Source organism: Dryas octopetala, chromosome 9 (genome assembly GCF_963921425.1).
Source record: "Dryas octopetala chromosome 9, drDryOcto1.1, whole genome shotgun sequence".
Taxonomy (NCBI): domain Eukaryota; kingdom Viridiplantae; phylum Streptophyta; class Magnoliopsida; order Rosales; family Rosaceae; genus Dryas; species Dryas octopetala.
Genome location: NC_141374.1, coordinates 7,518,554 through 7,537,952, shown reverse-complemented (window position 1 = coordinate 7,537,952; position 19,399 = coordinate 7,518,554). Strand labels below are relative to the sequence as shown.

Here is a 19,399-nt window from a genome sequence, read left to right as displayed (position 1 = left end):
TACCAAACCCCAAAACATTAAAGCATATGTAAATGTAATAAAAAGATGAAACCCCAATCTTGCCAAACCCCAAAATATATGTTTTATAATTTTTATAAAACATTAAAACATATGTAAATGTAATAAAAAGACGAAACCCCAATCTTGCCAAACCCCAAAATATATGTTTTATAATTTTTATAAATCATTAAAACATATGTAAATGTAATAAACAGACGAAACCCCAAACGAAACCCCAATCTAAACCCCAAACGAAACCCCAATCTAAAGTTCTAAACCCCAAAAATAAAAAACTTAATTCACTACACGTCTACAACAGTAAAACACCAAAACACAAACCTAAAAGGCTAAAACAGTAAAACATAAACTGATAAACCAAAACCCAATCTCGCGCCGCCCTCTCTCTTTCAGTCTCACAGTCTCACTCATCTCTCTCAGTCCGACTCTGAGCTCTCAGTCACCGACTCACTCGACTCACTCAGCTCTCTCGCGTTGGCCTCTCTCTCTCTCTCTCTCTCTCGCTCATTCTCTCCCCATCTCTGTCGAAGACTAGAATGTCACACCGTCGCAGGCTTCGCAAATCGCAACTGAACAGGTATGCGTATGTCTCATAGTCTCTCACTCTCAAGTCTCAATGTCTCATCTCTCTTTCTCTCGTCTCTCAGACTTTACCCTCTCATCTCTGTCTCTCATCTGTCACTAGGGTTTCCAATTCAAACTAGGGTTTCGAATTCTAATTTGGGGATTTTTGTGTTATTGCACTGCAATTATTGCAGCTCTCAGTCATCTCTTTCACTCTCTCGCCTCTCGCCTCTCATCTCTGTCGAAGACTAGAAGGTCGCACCGTCGCACCGTCGCAGGCTTCTCAAATCACAACTGAACAGGTATGTCTCATTGTCTCTCACTCTCACTCTAAGTCTCAATGTATCATCTCTCATTCTCTCGTCTCTCATACTTCACCCTCTCATCTCTGTCTCTCATCTGTCACTAGGGTTTCGAATTCTAATTTGGGGATTTTTGTGTAATTGCAGCTCTCAGTCATCTCTCTCACTCTCTCGCCTCTCGCCTCTCATCTCTGTCGAAGACTCAAAGGTTGCAGGGTCACAAGGTCGCAGGCTCGCAGCTTCTAATCTGAACAGGTATGTATGTCATCTCGCTCACTATGAAGTCTCGTCTCTCATCTCTGTCTCTCACTCTAAAACAGTGAAACTAGGGTTTCGAATTCAAAGAATCAAATTTGGGGATTTTTGTGTAATTGTTGCTGGTTTCGAAATTCAATCAATTAGGGATTTTTGTGTAATTGCTAAAAGAAATTGACTTAGGAACTGAATTGATTTGTTACAAGATAGTGAATTTAATCAATTGACTTAGGAACTGAATTGATAGTGAACTTAAGCAGGCCAAGAACCGTGGTGAGAACCGCACCGCACCGCATTCAAGACGGTTTGGTTCGGTTTTTTATTTTTTTCACGGTTTTAAGCACCGAACCGCACCGTCTATTTATGTCTGGCGCGGTGCACGGTTCCGAGGAAAAAGTGAGTCGAACCGCACCGCGCCCACCCCTAGTGGTGACAGTGAGGGTAGTTCATGTAAATTATGAAAAGTAATAAGGACATTCTGGGTAATTCGAAAAAATTCATTAAGCAACTCACTTAGTCACATTCACATCTATCGTTCCCTAGCAAAACCGGAAAAGCAAAGCGAAGCGATGAACTCGGTGGCAAGACAAGTGTGGGGCGTGTTAAGACGGTCGAGTCAGGGCGTCGACTCAGTGAGTCACGGGCAGCAGCACCATCGCCACGAGCAATGGAGAGGGATTCGGGTGAAGGTGATGAACGGGAACCTGGAGGCGGCGCTGACGTTCATGCAGAGGCAGATGCAGTCGAGTGGGATCGAACGGATGATCAAGCGGGAGCAAATCTACCACATCAAGAACTCGGAGAAGCGCGTGTTGGCACGCAAGAAGCTGGAGCATAAGATTCGGTCCCAAGACCTAGCACGCAAGCTTAAGGCCATCCTGCTCAAGAAAGTCAGGTACAAATTCAATCAATCCTCCCAAAAAAAAAAACCCCATATCTTGTTTTTTTGAATTAGTGCTTGCATTACAATAGTGAGTGCAGTGTGTTTGTGTTAATAAGCAGCTGCTGTTGCATTGGATGATTAAGAATCTTTCTGGTGCATATGGGTTTTGTGCGAATTGATGATTTATGGGGTTTAGTTTGAGATGTAGAAAGTGTTATTAAATTTGAGGCTTTGCTTTGTTGTAGTTTGTTTGCAGTATTATGTCTGAGAATGGCAGTGTTTGACAATCCTCCCAAAAAAAAAAACCCATATCTTATTTTTTGTTTTCTTTGTTCATTTGGTGTAGAAATGATTGATGAGTAATTGAATTGAGTGAATTGCTGGGTTATTCTAGTTTCCGAGTTAAGATCAAGTAGAGCTTGCAATGTAGTGCATAGTGGAATTTGAAGTATGTTTATGTTCTTAGCTGCTGTTGCATTACATGATTACGAAACTGTTCTGTGCATATGGGTTTTGTGCCAACTGATGAATTATGGGGTCTAGTTTGATATCTAGAAAGGTTTATTGAATTGGAGGCTTTGCTAGCTTGTGGCTTGTTTGCAGTTTAAGTGTTTGAAATTATGTCGGAGAAAGGCAGTGTTTGCTTGAGTGCTGGGTTTTTTTGTAGTTCAAACTTTGAAATCTCATCCAAGTACAACTTTACTCATCCACTACTTTTATACTAAGCATTTTATTGGTTTACCCATGGAGAAAAAGGGAAGAAAAAATATAAAAATTCAAACTTTCTGTTGTTAGGTTATTAGTGAAATAAACAAGAATCCTATGAAGAAAAAAAAACAGAGAGAAAATTATTCTTCATTTCCTCTCAAACTTTCTCAAGAAAGTTGGGTGATAGGCACAAAAATCACCCAAACTATATTTTCTTTTCTTTATTTTGCCTTTATATTCTTCATATGACCAAATAGAAGAAAATACTAAAACTTTTATAGTCTTTTCTTTTCCCTTGTTCAGCTTCTCTAGTTGAAAGTGAACCCAACATAGACCCCTTTCTGCTCAGTTATAAATTTTAAGTATACTTGGAGAGCAGGTTATAGTTTTTCACTAGAATGCTAATTTTGGAATGTAAACAAGGATCCAAGGTACAAACCGAACAAGTGACATCTCTTAAACAAGATTATATTGGGAGTTGGGACAATTGATACCCCATAGACAATGGATTTTACTTATTCATGTTTTACTTTTTACACCATTTTTGCTCCTAGTTTGTTTCAGACTCCTCTATGTGAATATTATCTCTTATGTATGCCTTTCTCGTTTTCGCTTCTAACATATTATCTTTATTTACCTCGTCATCTGTGTACTAATGTTCTGGGTCCATATGTTGCAGAGGCCTATGAGAATATCGATCGAGCAGATTCTTGATGGATATGTGAAGCATGTGATATTTTTCTTCGAGAATTTCATGGCCAATACAGCACTCTCTTTTCATCTCACTGCTTGGCAGCTTCCACTGCCACAGTAGTTTTTATGGACAAGTATAATTGACTTAGCTTTCTGAAAAATTCATGTTTAACTGGAGAAATTTCACTCCAATCGCATCCATTTTTTCATTGTCTGGTGTATGTATAGCTCTTAGGCTCTTACCTGCGATCATGCCATAACTGCCATGCACCACATCACACAAGAACGAGTTGCCCCACATGGCCACATCTCTCTAGCTTTGTGTCACACTCCAGGAGAATGCACAACAGTTTTTAAACATTTGTCATAGCGAGAAAAAGCTTGACTTTGCTTGACTTTGTTATTTTAATTGTAACAATCGCCTCCTTATAGTTTATTCTCGTAAACACGAGTCCAAATCATTTTTGTCAAATTAACGGATAAAAATGTAATATGCTTGTCACGGAGGTTTATCAAAATTGGTGGAAATTTTCCAAATACCTAATAAAATGCTCTCTTAACATGGCTGCTAGTCTGCTAATAGACCATCAAAGTTAATATTAATCACAAACTGATTAACTAAATCTTAAGCAATAGTAAGGATGCTTAAGTTCCAATTTACGCATTTCCTATGTTGTGAATATGGATCTAATATCAATCGAAACACCATGTAAAATAAAATGGAGCATTACTAAACTCTTTCAATGTTTTCACACTTTTGCCTTTGGCTCTGCTCCCTATATTATTCAGCTGGCATTAAGCTCAATCAGATGTCATAGGTAACACATCGTTTTATAGCTAAGCGTTCTGTCCAGCACATCCACAATGGCAATAGAAAATAAATAACTTTAAGTTCCACCATAAACCTCATCTATATGGTAAATCAGTCAGTTCTAGTTTTTCTGTTTTTTGGTAAAAAAATAAAAGTGGGAGGAGATCATTAGCCGCTGCCAAACCCAAGAAACCGATCTACTAGCTTTGCCACAGAGTTGGCCAGGCTGTCTGCTGCATCCTGTGAGGATGCCTCTGCATATACACGTATAACATCTTCTGTTCCCGATGGTCGTATAAAACATCGGCCTCTAGGGTATTTAACTGCAATGTAAATTGGAACAAATTTAATCCTCAGAAATTTGTTTATACTTTGGATATACCCTAAAATTAGGAAAGCAGCAGTGTCTCCTTCAAGAAACAATTAGCAGACATAGATCTAGTTCTAGAAAAAGTGCGGCAGTCATCACTTTGGGGAATTTCTGCATTATGATTTCATGCAGAGCAAAGATTGAAATGAAGAAATAAATAGTATGTTACAGAAAGTCGCTGTATACGTTAGTTCTCAAAAGCTGGCCCTAAAATTCAATGGTTCAGACCAATAATCAATATGGATATCATGCAGAGCAAAGATTAAAATGCAGTAAGCCAGACAAAAGGAGAAAGAAAAGGGCCACATATGCTGCTTACCAGTTTCAGCGTTGATGGCTTCTTGAATGCCAGGGGGCCTCACAACCACGGTTTCTGCATTTGTTGTAACAACAGCAGTTCTGTCTACAACTTTGACCTGATAATTAAGCAGTGAAAGCATTAGTTTATGAATAGGAGGACAACAGAAAAATATACTTAGGAATGCAAAAGCTTAAGTATTTGCACCACTGTTCTACTGGGCAAGTTGTCTCCAACAAGAAAAATGAAGGAAAAATCAACTAGTTTTTAGAACAAATGACATATGCAATCCCAAAAAAAAAAAAAACTATAAAGAGAATATATAGTGCACAAAATAGAAAGATGATAGGCATCCATGTATAGTACAAGAATATCTTCATGAAATGTAATCAAGGACACTTGCCTTAAGCTGCCTACTGGGTAGATCCTGATAAAGCTCATTCCACCTCTGTATTGACCATCCCATATGTTTCAAAATGGCCTCAACCAAGAGCACCCCACTCAAAGCATCTCCAACAGCCTGGTTAATCAATTCAGTGACCGCCAAGAGTCTCAAAGCAGCCTTATGCTGTTCTGAACCTGAAATAAACAACCATAACTTCATTTAGGAAATAGACCATCATGTCAGAACTTCTATTGTAGATAAAAGATGTCTGGTTTAACCTTTAGCTACATCGGAAAACTCAGAAATCCTTGCCTCTAACCAGCATAAGAAATGTTCTGAGAACAAGACGGTGCCATGGCCATTTGCCTCAAAATAGATCCCAATATCATACTGTGCGGCTTTCTCATGCAGGTGTTTCACTCCCGTGGGAGTAAAAATCACTTCTAGCCCTAACTGCTTGAGATAATCTGTGGATGCTCCATTTGCATAAGCCGTTTGCACAATACCAAGACTACATTGATAACCATCATTTACATTAGTATCTCTATCCTTATTCAAAATGCTTAGTTGGTCCTTGATGAATATAGCAAACAAAGATAATATCTTGTCCCCATCAACGAGTTCAATCTTACTGCTACTTTTAGATGGCACAATAAAATATACAAGCCGATCAGCATCACCATCCAAACTGGCACACCTGAAAACTAGAACCATCCAAACAGTTAGTCCCTGCCTACCATTCAATGTAACACTTTGCATCAACAAGAGAACATTAATAAATTGACCACATGGCCAAGTTGACCTCTTTGACACCCCAAAAAAAAATGTTTGGAATATTGCACACTCCATATTTTGTAAACCAATCAAACAAACTTTAGGGGAAAAATTACGAAAAAAGATAAAAACCAAACTTGTTTTCTTATATCAATAGAAAAATTACATATATCCCTAGTTATGCAGTCCATTTTTGGCTAGGAAAAGACTGTCCAACTAGTTGTTAAATCAGATCAAAATTCAAGTTTTCTTAAAGCACTAATTTTGACTAAAATGTTAATTTATAAAATTGTATTAAGTCCTTAACAAAATATATCATTTATAGCTGACTATCACACATGCAAAAATCACCAATAACTTCTTATAACTTTATCTTTTTTAAATAATTTCCAAAAAATATTTACGTGATTTTTGCATAAAACAATCAATACAGGAGCCATATTTATTTATATTACTTTTAGATTTACAAGAAAAAAAAAGAAGTAAATCAAACTAAAAAACAAAATACAGTAAAAGAAGAATACTAGTTGTTAATCCATAAATAGAAATAAAACGAAAAACTAAGGTTTTAACAACCTAAAAACCAAATACAAGAAAAAAAAAACCCATGAATTATATATCACCCGATTCATTATTAATGTGATAATAAAAAATAGCGACATGTTTTTTAGGGCTAAATACAACATATAGACATGGTAATAATAGCAAACCAATAAGCAACCAGATTCGAAGAGTTTCTCCCATCTATCTGTATTTTGCATCCGTATGCAATTGATATCAGAAAAAATTGTCAAGATGATGTGATTTTCAGTCATTCTCCAACAATATCCATACGGCGCAGGCATTTCAAGCAACCTACTTAAGAGATGTTGGCTTTTCAATGTATGGTTGATAATCAAATTTCATTTTCTAATCAAAAGATGGCTGACCTTATCCCAACATCCTGTGAACCAAAACCACAAGGAACAACCTTCTCTTTCTGCACATAATCAGCACCAACTCCTTCATTGAGTACGCCTCCTTCTTTTCCAGAGTTTCGAACCTCAATAACCAAACCATTCAACATCTTCTTCAAGTCTTCGAGTTTTTCTCCACCAACACCATTAGCCCCATCCACAACCAACTTGTCATCCACGTTACTAGTGTTAGTTCGACTAGGAATCAAATCAACCAAGCACCTAACCAACCACACAAAGCCCTTTAAGTAAAGGCACTCAAACACAATATCTTTTCTATTTTTTCAGAAAAAACAAACCCATAACAAAAATCTCTAGCTCAACTAACCTGAACGAGCTAGAAAGCTGCTTGAAGTAATCATTTTCTGTTACCTTCACACCCTTATTTCTAGCACGAACCATCCAATGTAGCTGAGGAGTGGTTAAAACTCCCATGTCAAAGGCAACTGCTCCAATAATTGAACTAATTCCCTTCAATAGAACAAATATAAGGAAATCAAGATCCTAAAAAGATTTTAAAAACTGTATGCTCAAGCAGCTAAACCATGGTAAAAGACAAGATACCTGTTTAGCAGCTTCAAGCAGAGATTCTCCACTGGGCCTCGTATCTCTTGCCACCAATATCTCCACCGATTTAGCTCCATCAAGTGTGATGTTTTCATTTTCCGCAAATTCAGTTATCAACTGTTCAAGATTTCAATTAACCTTCCATACAAATTTTCAAAAAGGAAAGAAAAAACAAGCACACACACACACACACAATGATTATATCAAAGACAGTAAAAGAGACCTGAATGAGTTGTTGGGGATCACGGGCATTGGCGAGGGTATCAGCAAAGGGCTCCCAATCTTGAGAAAGCATTCCGCCACTTGGGTCAGCAACTTTGACTCCATTATCAGAGACTTTGTTGTGAGAGGCCGTGATCATCAACCCGATCACTGATTGGGTCTTGAAGGCCCTCAGAGCAGCTAGAATTCCCACTCTGTAAACCGTTGATTGGAGGATTGACGCATCTGCTCTGAACCCAGCCGTTCCATATGATATCTTCACTCCTGGAGCCAAAAATTCTAAATCAACTTACCAGAAATGTAATTTTGTTGAGAGCAAAGAAAAATGAGAGACAAAATGTGGACCTTGTGGAGGTGGGAAGCGAGATGAGGAGCTGAGGAGGAGTGAGCGTTGGTCTTCATTCATGGTTCTTAAACAAAAATTTCTCAACAAATACACCCTGATTCAAAATCACAGGATCAAAACAAAGTTTAAGGCATGTATGAACTCATAAAAGCAGCCACTTTTCTTATTATTCTTTCTTTTCAGACTCAAATTCTAGTTTCTTTCTAATCAACGTATCAAATTTTCTCTGATCCAAAATCAACAAAAAATTACCCAAAACCAAATTTATGAAATATACCCAAATCTCAAAAACTCACAAAATTAACACACACTAAAAATTCAACAAAGCCCAGTAGATATTAAACTCTATCTCACAACTTTTTAAGCCTCAGATTTCATACACAATTTTAGAGTGTATAGAAATGCAAAACAATCAGAATATAATCAAATACTAACCGGCAGTATGAACTCGTGAACTATGAGAACCAGACCTCCAAAAACTTCAAATTCGACTCTTTGATTGATCCTCAGATTTCTTGTTTCAATTTCAATATGCATTTAAACTTGTGTTCATGTTTTAAAGCCAATAGTACAGAAACAGTTAAACAAACCCATTGCCCATTGGGCCGTTCCCATGGTCCATTAGTTTGGCCCAATGTCACTCCCGCAATTTCCACAAAACGCAAGCCCAAATATTAATCCCTTATTCTAAAACCAAACCCTCTGCGGCTATGCCAATCCACCGTCATCCATTACCATCCCAACCAAACCAAGTGAAGCCAATCATGGGTCTGCTCTCGTGGTGGAAAGGCAAAGAGCCCGAACCCGAAACCAAGCCCAACCCGGATCCGAAACCCGCGGAGGTCCCGGGCATGAACGGCGCCGTCGAGGTTCCCCGACCCGCCAACATCACTGTCTTCGAATTCGGGTCGGTCGCCGCTTCCGCCGATAAGGTCACTCTCGCTGGGTACTGCCCCGTGTCCGAAGACCTCGAGCCCTGCCGCTGGGAGATCCTCCCCGCGAGTGGCTCCGACGCACCCCAGTTCCGCGTGGTCTTCTGAGCAAGTGTAAAACCGCAAGGTCTCACCTTTGTTTGTGAGCTTTATTTACTGTAATTTTCAGTTATGACAAGTTCTGTTGTGAGCTTGTTTTGAATATGGGGTTGGTGCAATTTTTTTGGAATTGAGATTTTTGGCTTAAAAGATGGGCAATTTAGTAAGGTACATGGTATTTCTAAAGAACCCAATTTCTTATTTTGTGATTTTATGTTGTTTTTTTATTAGGGTAAGAATGGAATTTTATGGGCTCATTTGGATGAAAATTTTGCTTTCAGAAAAAAAAAAAAAAAGAGATTGATGAATTGCCTTGGATATATATATATATGCTAGCTCATAAATTTTTCCCAAGAATTCAGAGTCACACCCTAGGTTTTGTTGCTCTTGTAGGTAATATTAGGCCTTTAGCTTAAGAGTTTCTAAGCTGCATGTTTTTTTCAAGTGAAAAATAGCTTCTTGTTCGACACTTGTATTGCAGAAATTCCCTTTTGCAGTCACTTGAAATCTTGGGTTGAAGAGATAGCAACTGTATTAGAATTTTTTTTTTTACTTAGATTAGCATTTGGAGATCAACAAAATTTATCTGCAGTCTATGCTCATACTTGTAAATTGTCACTTAGTGGAAGAGATAGCAACTGTATTAGAGGTTCAGTAATCAGTGTAAGTCTGCCCTCTGCATGTTGTGATGGAAAATTTTAAGTGGGATTATGAGGGAGAGGGGTAAGGGTAATTTTCCAGATCATATTAGAATGGATTAGGATTAGGATTTTTCTTTTTACTCAGATTAGGATTTGGCTGAGATAATCAAATAGATTAGGATTTGGTAACTGTTGATGCAAAGGTCACTGCCTCTAATTTTACAGGTATGTCACTTGACTTTGTTGCTTGTGAAACCCTAATTTCATTTAAATATGGAAAATGCTAAGAGTCCCAACTTTTTTTCCCAACATTTGTTTACCATCTTACATGTCATCATGTCATCACTTTACTTGACAGGGTTCCTCTTTTTTTTTTTAGGTTTTTTAAATTTTTTTATAGTGTCTAATGTATGAATGTCATGTAAATTGTGAAAGAAAAGTTGAGAACAACAGTTGGGATCCCTAGCACTCCTGTCAAATAGCACACCACCTGGTAAGCAAATAGTTTGAGGGTAAATATTGTAATCAAATATTTCATTTGTACTTGGCATTTCCCAGTCAAATTTTTTCTCAGTGAATGAGATACTACAAAACCAGAATGCCATCACAAAAAGTTTGGAGGAAGGGTTTGTGGCAGAGGATTTGTTCTTGTGGCCTACTTTAGTACTTTTGCTGACCATTTAGCATTTCATCTTCATAATTTTGATGCCAATTTGTTGTGTCAAGCCTGCATATAGGAAGGATCGTGCATTTGATGATGGAAGAGTAAGGGATTGTGCTGAATTGTGTTTTACATTTGTATTTCCTCCATTTCTTAAATCAATTTAATTATTCAAAACTGTAGTATCCACTTAGATGAATTGTCATAAGGTGGTGATGTTTGTCTCGAATTGTCCCACCAAGTCCAAGAGATATCTCGAGGGCCTCGGCCATGGCTCCACCACCAGGTGATGAGTTTGAGATCAAATAACAGCACAAGTCTGTAACAAAGAGGTTTGTATTCGATTTGATTGCTCAAAGATCATGCTCTTAAGGAAAAGGGTACAAGTTTTTGAGAGAGTGAGCCACCTACAAAGGTGGAAACTGTAGCGTCCCTCATTTGGAAATATGCAAATTTTGGTTTTGGATCCTCGTCAATAAATGTTAATACGCCATCAGCATTGTACCAAATGTGAACAAATGATTTGTTGGACCCTCTTTGTGTGGATGCACTTTAGAGGCTTCACACTCGAGAGCTTGAAGACCATTTGGAAGATCCGACAATCAGAGGAGGCCATATTGAAGAGGAAAGAAGACTTCCTTGTGTGTGCATCTTTCTTTCATATCATGTCTGGGATATTAATTTTATGTCACAATTACTAAGAGATCCTTGAGATTATATTTCATTGCCCTAAGGTATTTAGGACTTCATTCACATATTACATATACCAAAGAAAAACATACACATCATGTTTATTTAAAAGATAAAAGAAAAGGTAATGGCGAAAAAAAAAAGAGATGAAAGAAAAAGAACAAAATACATTACAAAAGGGGGAAAAAGAGAGATGATTAGCTTGGAGTCTTGGACCCAAAAAAACAATTCAAATCCCACAATATGCCTTGAAGAGTTGAAGGGAGCCTTAGTTGACCCTGGATTAAACTTAATATATTCTAACTGATTTAGTGGCTTATATCTTAAGGGGTGGTCCTTGTCCACTAGTTCATTCGGTATGTCTGTCACCCCTGCCTGATTGAAAAGACCCCAAACGTAAATCTTACCTCTTTTTCTCGCAAAGTAACTTTATGTATACAAGATCGTATCCTGTCATTGCTCCAGACCTAAACCAAGGAAAGCATGTAGACATCAGCATGTAAGCCTAACTGTCAATGTAATTTAATGATTTAAATCATTTATTTGTCAGGTTTTCACTCATGAATTAAAAAAAATGAAATTAACTCAATTAGTCGCTAACTATGATCGAATAAGAAGATAAATACAGTGTCTTTGATAAACTATGATGATAATCAAACGGTCAAATGAGATCTGATTATATTGATTTTTTGCGAAAATGATTCTTAAATGATCATCTAATAATTAGAATATGGTTCATATCATTCACATTGCGGGATGACCTACCTATACGGCTATATATAACATTAATATATATATATTTTGTAGAATAAACTCCTGCGATCAACATTGTTATAACTTATACTAGTCTTAATTATGTCAAAGTTTAGCTCCAGATACATACACACACACATATATATATTTTCTAAAAAATTCTAAAAAATGTTATCATTTATTGATTGGTTTTAGGACATAGCTAAAAATAGTGACACATGACACTTCATCCATCAATATAGTAAAATAGACATTTCTCATTACAAAAAGTCAAAATGTCAACAATTCATGTATGAGTTGTAATGTAAAAATAACTAAACTTAAAGCACTATTGATTAAACATCTAAGGAAACTAAGAGGTATTGTTTTCTTTAATTATGAAAATATTTTGTGATCAATTTTATTTATTATTCTAATTTTAAGTTACCAACCGATGTGCCACATGATATGATAATTTATTTACGTTATTGGAGTCAGGTTAAGATATAAACAAATGAAATATTATCACATAGCTAGATCTAAAAAGTTGAAATATTATCACATAGTTAGATCTAAAAAGTTGTGATGTTTCTGTACTCTGGAGGAAAGCCTTCCCCTCTTGGTTACTCCCTGTCCTCACTGATGAGGGTGGTGATCTTGGCCTAGAGCCTTAATGCAAGCCACTACGCATTTCATTAAAAAAAAAAAAAAAACAACCATAGAATTAGGTACGTTATTAATTAGTTTTTTATAGTTAAGCTTAGGTAAATGTAGCATGAGAAAAAAAGATTAAGAAATAATTAAACTTAGGTCCTTTAAAAAAATAGTTTTTAGATGGAGACCAGGGGTGTTTTAAAATTTATAATAATTTATAAGAAAATCTTTTTAATTCATAATAAAGTCCTTTTAATTTAGAAGAAAATCATTTTAATTCATAATAAAGTTATTCCCCAATTTGAAGGGTATTTCCCTCTATTTGAAGGGTATTTCCCCTATTAGGGTGTAGAGTGAACTTTGTAGAGGCTGCATATTAGGTTTTAAGGGTTTAGGGTTTAGGGTTTCCGCCTAAAATCTTGGAGTTAAAACTTAATATAAATCCGTCAAAGAAGAAAAATAAAATGACTTAATTAAAAACCCTAAATCACTACCAGTTTTAGTCTAAGAAAGACTCATAAAATGAACTGAACTCTAAGTCTCTCAAAGATTAATTATATGCATGTTGAATTATATATAGGTCGATTAAATGAATATCAATTGGATGGTTGGTCTTTTGATGAAAGTTTTACTCGTGGACAAGTCCTTTGATCTTCGAATGTGATTATGAGATCAAATGAATATTTCTAGATCGTCTATATCAACGGTTATAGATTGGTGTCATGATTTTAATATTTCATCCCAGTATTCTTTTCTAGAAATTTGGCTTATTTCTGAACCACATTATAGAGTAGTAGTGCCCTTCGATGATCAGAAGTGTCTTCTTTCCTCTTCTTGTGAGGAGAGACCATCTTGAAGAGGAAAGAATTAATACACCCTTTGGTGTGTGCATGCATCTTGGATCTTAGATCCAAGAATGGCTTCAAAGGTAAAACCATATCTTTCTTCTGAATCATGTCTTGAATATTAGAGGATCCAAATCTTTACTTTATGTCACAACCATTAAGAGATCCTTGGAATTAGGAAAAAAAGAATTTTCATTTTCGCTGCCCTAAAGTGTTTAATATATTTGAACCTTCTTCACATATAACATATACTAGAAAAACATATACATCATGTTTATTTAAAAGACAAAAGAACAAAATACATTACAAGGGAAAAAAAAAAATGAAAATGCCACAATGAAATCAAATCCCACAATATGCCTTGAAGGGGATCTTAGTTGACCCTGCATTAGCGTTCAGATATTCTAATTGATTTAGCGGCTTATACCTTATAGGGTGGTCCTTGTCCACAAGTTCATTCGGTATGTCTGTCACCCCTCGTTTGATTGAAAAGAGTCCAATCGTATATCTGTCTTCTGTTTCCCGCAAAGTAACTTTATGTGTACAAGATCGTATCCTGTCATTACTCCAAACCTAAGACAAACAAAACACACAGATATCCCTGCTAAGATTTAATATTGCATGTTGCAATATATATATATATATATATATATATATAGGAGGAGCCTGGCATCTCCCCTATGATAAGAATAAAATGAGATTACATTTCGCCCAAACCTCAACGTAATTTAATGATTTGAATTGTCCACTTGTTAGGTCGTCACTCAAGGATCATCCTTATAAGAAACTAAATCGGAAATCATTTAATCATATAAATATGACTAAATGAACAAACACAATGTTTCCCTTAAACATTGAAATAATCATAATGATAATCAAATAGTCAAACAAGTTTTGATTTTGCTAATTTTTTGCATAGAAGATTTTTAAATTTACATCTAAAATTAGACGGTCTAGATTATTGGTTCAAAATGTAAGATACCCCGAACAATACGATCCCATTTTGTTCTAGTTAGAAACAATCCCTCTAAGAAGCTCCTTATGTATATATATATATATATAGGCTCCTTCTATTGAGGTATACCTCAACTTATTTATGTTGAGGTATGACCTTGTTGGGGCCCACACGAGTCGTTTTGTGTCTATCCGAACCGTTTGCAAAGATCATTTTCATTGATAGATCGTCCTTGCAAAATATTAGCCAAATCGAAAATCATTTGCCTATCTAACTTTGATAAAACAAAAGAACGATTTCATTGAAAATATTTGGATCGTCCATTTATTTGATCAAAGTTAGATAGACAAATGATTTCCAATTTGACTAATTTTTTGCAAGAATGATATATCAATGTAGATGTAAAAAATGAACGGTTTGGATCGATACAAAACGACTCGTGTGGGCCTTAATAAGGCATACCCATTGGGGCCCACATGAGTCGTTTTGTGTCGATCCAAACCGTTCATTTTTTATATCTACATTGATAGATCATCATTGCTTCTCTTTGTAGGACATCCGTTCTTTATATGCATAGAAAAATAATATATGTATGTATTTAAAGATTGAGTTTGAGAACCAACTAGGTAATAGTTTAGTGAATATTTGTGTTTCAAATATTATAATATGTCTTAAGTTCGAATCATCTGTACCCAAATAAAAAACAAAAAAGAGACCGGGTTGGGGAACCAAATCTCGCTGGCTTATGCCTTATTACTTTTACTTTTTAGGCTATCTACTATGGGTTATTGTTGAGATAGCTGAGCTTGCTGTTGACTTACTCTCAAAGAATGGTTATTGTTGAAATTACATATCCATGAAAAGCATGAAAGCTAGGGGTAATCTTTTGTGACATACCTGAAATACATCACCGGCTAGAAATATAAAGGATGAAGGCAGAGGATCAAAACATATCCACTGATCGTCCTTTATATTTATCTCCAAACCATTAACATGATTTTGATGGAGTATACTGCTGAAGGTCTTGTCTGTGTGAACGGGTAAACCCAAATCAGTTCCAATTTTCTCGAGTCTTCTGTATTTGTTAAATCGGAGGGTATACAAAATGGATTCGATGTGATCATCATGGTACTTCTCTACACCGTAGTTTTCAAATACCATTCTTGTCACAACATGATCTAATTCTGCCATCACTTTTGCGTACACATCAACACTCTTACTGCCCAACATTAAAGAACAAATTATATGCATTGATTATTAGTTTGGAATGAACAATCCAAAAATATTAATTTCAAGAACATATTGTATAATGCTGAAATGTAAACTAATAAAATTTTACCAGTTTGACGTACACGTAATAAAAGTTGAAGTAGCTGAATGACACAAAGTAAATTTTATATCCTAAACTAGCTAGGACAATGGTCAAATTTCAATCAAGTACGTACCTAAATTGACCGTTTCCATTAGGCCAAAAAAGATGTGTGAATTTCTGAATTTCTTCTGGGTTTATACCATTGATGATCCCCATGCCTTCATAGGCAGAATCCGAACCTATATAGCCACCCCGGAAAGGCTGTTCCCAAGTATTTTTCTTTTTGATTTCGGTGGGGAAATCAAACAACTCGTTCCATGCACCAAACATGGTGTTGTGATTCTTCTGAACCTCCAAAGAAGCTTTGTTGGGCAGTATTGCTATGAAACAGCCAAGCTCTTCAAGTGCATCGCAAATCTGTTTGCTTACTGAGACCCAACAACTGGTCCCTGGCTTCAACGTGTCCTCTAATTTGGAGAAATCCACCACTGGAATTTTGGCCACTGTTTGGGTTCTCATCTTTTAGATATCTTCTCTTTGTGTTTGGATTATGTTGGATGTTTAATTGTGATTACTCATCAAAAGCTATTTATAAACTTGAGATTCCATTTGGTAGCTTTGTATAGTGATAGAATATATGACGTTTGTATTCATGCGCAAAAGAAGTGTTAGAAAATTAAATGATTTTTCTATTATACTTATAGAAATAACGATTGACAAAGCAATCATTAACAAAAACCATTAAATGAATCACACCAAGTGATTAGTTACAGCAATAATTTAAGAAAGGATTGGGATTAATGACAGCACTAGCTAAAATTCATTTGCAATTTTACTAAACCCCGAATGTGATTATGAAATGGAAAATGCTATATTTACAACTTTTCTTTTCAAATTTTTTTTTTTCCAACTTTGTTATACTCACATTTGATTCTATTTAAAAATAAAAATAATTAATAAAAAAACTTTGTCAAATAAATTGACGTCACATAATTTTTTTTTTTTATATACTATCAAAAAGACATTATTAAGCTAATCAAGAAGATGTACATGATCAGCTAAAAACTGAAAATGAAACCAAATTAGAACGCCATGCCAGCCGCCCAACTAATAATATCATAACAATAATACAGAGCATATTGAGCTAAAAGATGAGCCACCCAATACAATTGCAGAGAATAAAATAATAACTAGAATAAAAAAAGAACGACAAAACCCCTGTTACTCTCATCAACGGCTTGAAATATTCATAAGTTGCCGGCTCTTATAATGAAACAATAAGGACACTAGTTAATATATTATTAATTAAAAGACCCTAGTGTATATGGCCAAATAAAAGACAGTGTATGCCACGTAATATTTTATGTCCTTTGTTGTATCTTGTATTACGCATTTGTCTTTTGCTAGCCTGTATTGTCCTTTTGTGGGCACACTCTACCTATGCCGTGTGATGCTATAATTTTCATGTGTATTGCCAATAAATATATTAATTGATAGAATTTTTTTTATTAAGTAAATTATTCTAAAATCTAATTTACGGCCTGATAAATAAAGTCAATTAAAAAGTTAGAATAATGAATAGGCTCACTTTGTAAAAATAAAGTCCACGTTATATTTTGTTCCGTGTTTTTAGCGCCGAGCACTCGGTGAGTTTTTTTTTGTTTTAAAAAATAGGTAAATTGCCACTGTCACACAGTGACAATTTATTAAGTGTTTTTGCAATTTAAACAGCTATTGTCGCACAATAAAAATAATTGTCGATCACTATTTGACAGTGACAATTTCTGAGCGTACAGTGGCATTTCGCTGAATGCTCGACATGGTCACCGAGCATACGATGAGTTGTACCGAATATTCGGTGAAGGTGCCGAGCGCTCAATTCATTAAAGTGGACCTATTAAAGGGTTTTTGCAAATAGGGCAGTCGATCAAGGTATTTTTTGTTAGTTGTAATTTAGGTGCCATGCATATATGCCTGCACTCTTAGGTAATTTAGCCATAGCTGTAATTTTACTTTATGTTAGTTGTATCACCATGCAGATGTGTGGGAGGGCAGGTCGGCCACCATTTGATGATACAGGAATGGTTATAATCATGACAAGAAGTGATACGGTAGTTTAATACCATTCTAACTATTAGTTCATGTAGTCTCTTTATTGTTTAGTGACTAAACTAGTCCTGTTTGATATCAGAAATTCTTGTCCTTTCTGAATTTGTTGATTATGTTCTTACGTGATCTCAGGTTCACGTATATGAGAATCTCTTGAATGGAAGTGAGATGGTGGAATCACAGTATGTGTTATAACTTTAAATTCCAGAACGAACTTTGTGCCCTAGGCTTTTGAGCGTATATTACAAAAAAATTGTATGTCTTCTGATGAGGTTTTTTTGTATTGTCTCCTTTCGTTAGATTGCTTTCATGTTTGACGGAGCATTTAACTGCGGAGATAGTTCAACTGACTGTCTCTGATATTACAAGGGCAATTGAATGGATGAAGTGCTCCTTCTTGTATGTGAGAATGAAGAAGGCATGTATTCATGGAACTCCTTTCAGAGGATATTTTCCATATATTATTTATCTAACTAATTTCTGAAATGTTTAATGCATAATCAGAACCCTGGGTACTATGCAGTAAGAAAGGTGATTTCTAATGACCGTATAGAAAAGCATATGCAAGGTACTGTAAATGTTTACTTGTAGAAGTATCAAAGGATCCCCTTGCCCTTCTCTCTCTCTCTCTCTCTCTCTCTCCCCCTCCATTACTTATTAATGTTATCTTCTATCAGAGGTCTGTGTACAGAAAGTTAAGGAGTTATCGAGGCATCAGATGATCTGGACAGATGAAGATGGTTTTCTCTTGAAACAACTAGGTATCAATACCATTAACCCATAAAACAGTACCTTTTAGACTTCGTAGATGACCTTCTGACCTTTTTTTTTTCCTTTTGATTTCGTTAGAAACTGGGAGACTGGTGACAAAGTACTATCTGAAATTTGACACAATGAAACACATTATGTAGACACCTGTGAACTGCAGTTTGGAAGATGCTCTTCATGTTATATGCCGTGCTGAGGAAAATGCATGTAATGTATATTTAACCACTTGCTGCATATTCACTGTTATTTGAAAAGTCAAATGAAGGAGGTACCGAGCAATATTAGAATTGCGGTGATCAAGGCGGTGAGGGCTTTGACGAGCTTGGAGCTGAAAGAGGCCAAGGAGCTCATTGAAGGGTTGCCCAAGAAATTCAGAGAAGGGATTTCAAAGGACGAGGCTGAGGATGCTAAGAAACAGCTCGAAGCGGCTGGGGCTAAGATTAACATTGTCTAGTTTGGATTTGATTTGATTTGATTTGCTGAATATTTGATTAGTGTGGCTGTGTGGGTGTCCTTTTTAGTAAGTGAGCTTTAGTTTTCGTGTACTACCATTTGCATTTGGGGAATTTATGTTGAAATTGTAGGTGCTAGTGATATTAATGAGATTGTTTTCTTGCTTCAAATTCAATTTCAATGCAATTGAGATTGTAGTTTTAAGGGAAAAAACAATTTAAATATTTTGCTTCTTGTAGTTAAGTTTATGCTCAAATCTTTTTATGTTTGTTTGATATACTGCCTTGGAAGTGGGTTAATGGATTATGCTGCAGTGGTAGTGTAGTTGAATATGTATGCTACTGCTAAAAAAGTACACTACTTCTATCTATATGGATTGTATGGATTGTGTTTGTG

At 35.9% G+C, this 19,399-nt stretch overlaps 5 protein-coding genes across 6 annotated transcripts; 3 read left to right on the top strand and 2 right to left on the bottom strand.

Annotated features, from left to right (window-relative positions):
- The first annotated feature begins 360 nt into the window (after positions 1-360).
- Positions 361-3,873, top strand: LOC147273583 (Ribosomal protein S21 family protein). The gene is made up of 5 exons (XM_086257479.1): positions 361-595; positions 777-884; positions 1,032-1,139; positions 1,683-2,034; positions 3,410-3,873. Exons 4-5 carry the CDS (start codon positions 1,709-1,711, stop codon positions 3,417-3,419), a joined length of 336 nt encoding a protein of 111 aa, XP_086113605.1. The 5' UTR covers positions 361-595; positions 777-884; positions 1,032-1,139; positions 1,683-1,708; the 3' UTR covers positions 3,420-3,873.
- Positions 3,874-4,147: 274 nt separating this feature from the next.
- Positions 4,148-8,669, bottom strand: DRT101 (phosphoglucosamine mutase-like protein). The gene is made up of 10 exons (XM_086257590.1): positions 8,588-8,669; positions 8,152-8,246; positions 7,808-8,070; positions 7,582-7,701; positions 7,346-7,488; positions 6,991-7,239; positions 5,566-5,984; positions 5,306-5,481; positions 4,924-5,020; positions 4,148-4,557 (listed from the first exon to the last, which is right to left on the bottom strand). Exons 2-10 carry the CDS (start codon positions 8,210-8,212, stop codon positions 4,403-4,405), a joined length of 1,683 nt encoding a protein of 560 aa, XP_086113716.1. The 5' UTR covers positions 8,213-8,246; positions 8,588-8,669; the 3' UTR covers positions 4,148-4,402.
- A 200-nt stretch (positions 8,670-8,869) lies between these two features.
- LOC147273581 (allyl alcohol dehydrogenase-like protein) lies at positions 8,870-9,395 on the top strand. The gene has a single exon (XM_086228015.1). The coding sequence runs from the start codon at positions 8,917-8,919 to the stop codon at positions 9,190-9,192; it is 276 nt and encodes a 91-aa protein (XP_086084141.1). The 5' UTR covers positions 8,870-8,916; the 3' UTR covers positions 9,193-9,395.
- A 2,153-nt stretch (positions 9,396-11,548) lies between these two features.
- Positions 11,549-16,240, bottom strand: LOC147273580 (deoxypodophyllotoxin synthase-like). Of its 2 annotated transcripts, XM_086227796.1 has the most exons (4): positions 15,807-16,240; positions 15,259-15,580; positions 13,834-13,979; positions 11,549-11,642 (listed from the first exon to the last, which is right to left on the bottom strand). In XM_086227796.1, the coding sequence occupies exons 1-4, from the start codon at positions 16,190-16,192 to the stop codon at positions 11,579-11,581; spliced, it is 918 nt and encodes a 305-aa protein (XP_086083922.1). In that variant the 5' UTR covers positions 16,193-16,240; the 3' UTR covers positions 11,549-11,578. The 2 variants fall into 2 exon arrangements, with proteins under 2 accessions (XP_086083922.1, XP_086083921.1); XM_086227795.1 differs by lacking the exon at positions 11,549-11,642 and having other exon boundaries at positions 13,628-13,979.
- Positions 16,241-17,706: 1,466 nt separating this feature from the next.
- Positions 17,707-19,004, top strand: LOC147273579 (ATP-dependent DNA helicase homolog MER3-like). The gene is made up of 5 exons (XM_086228237.1): positions 17,707-17,784; positions 17,915-17,964; positions 18,083-18,200; positions 18,287-18,355; positions 18,816-19,004. The coding sequence occupies exons 1-5, from the start codon at positions 17,707-17,709 to the stop codon at positions 19,002-19,004; spliced, it is 504 nt and encodes a 167-aa protein (XP_086084363.1).
- Positions 19,005-19,399: the final 395 nt, after the last annotated feature.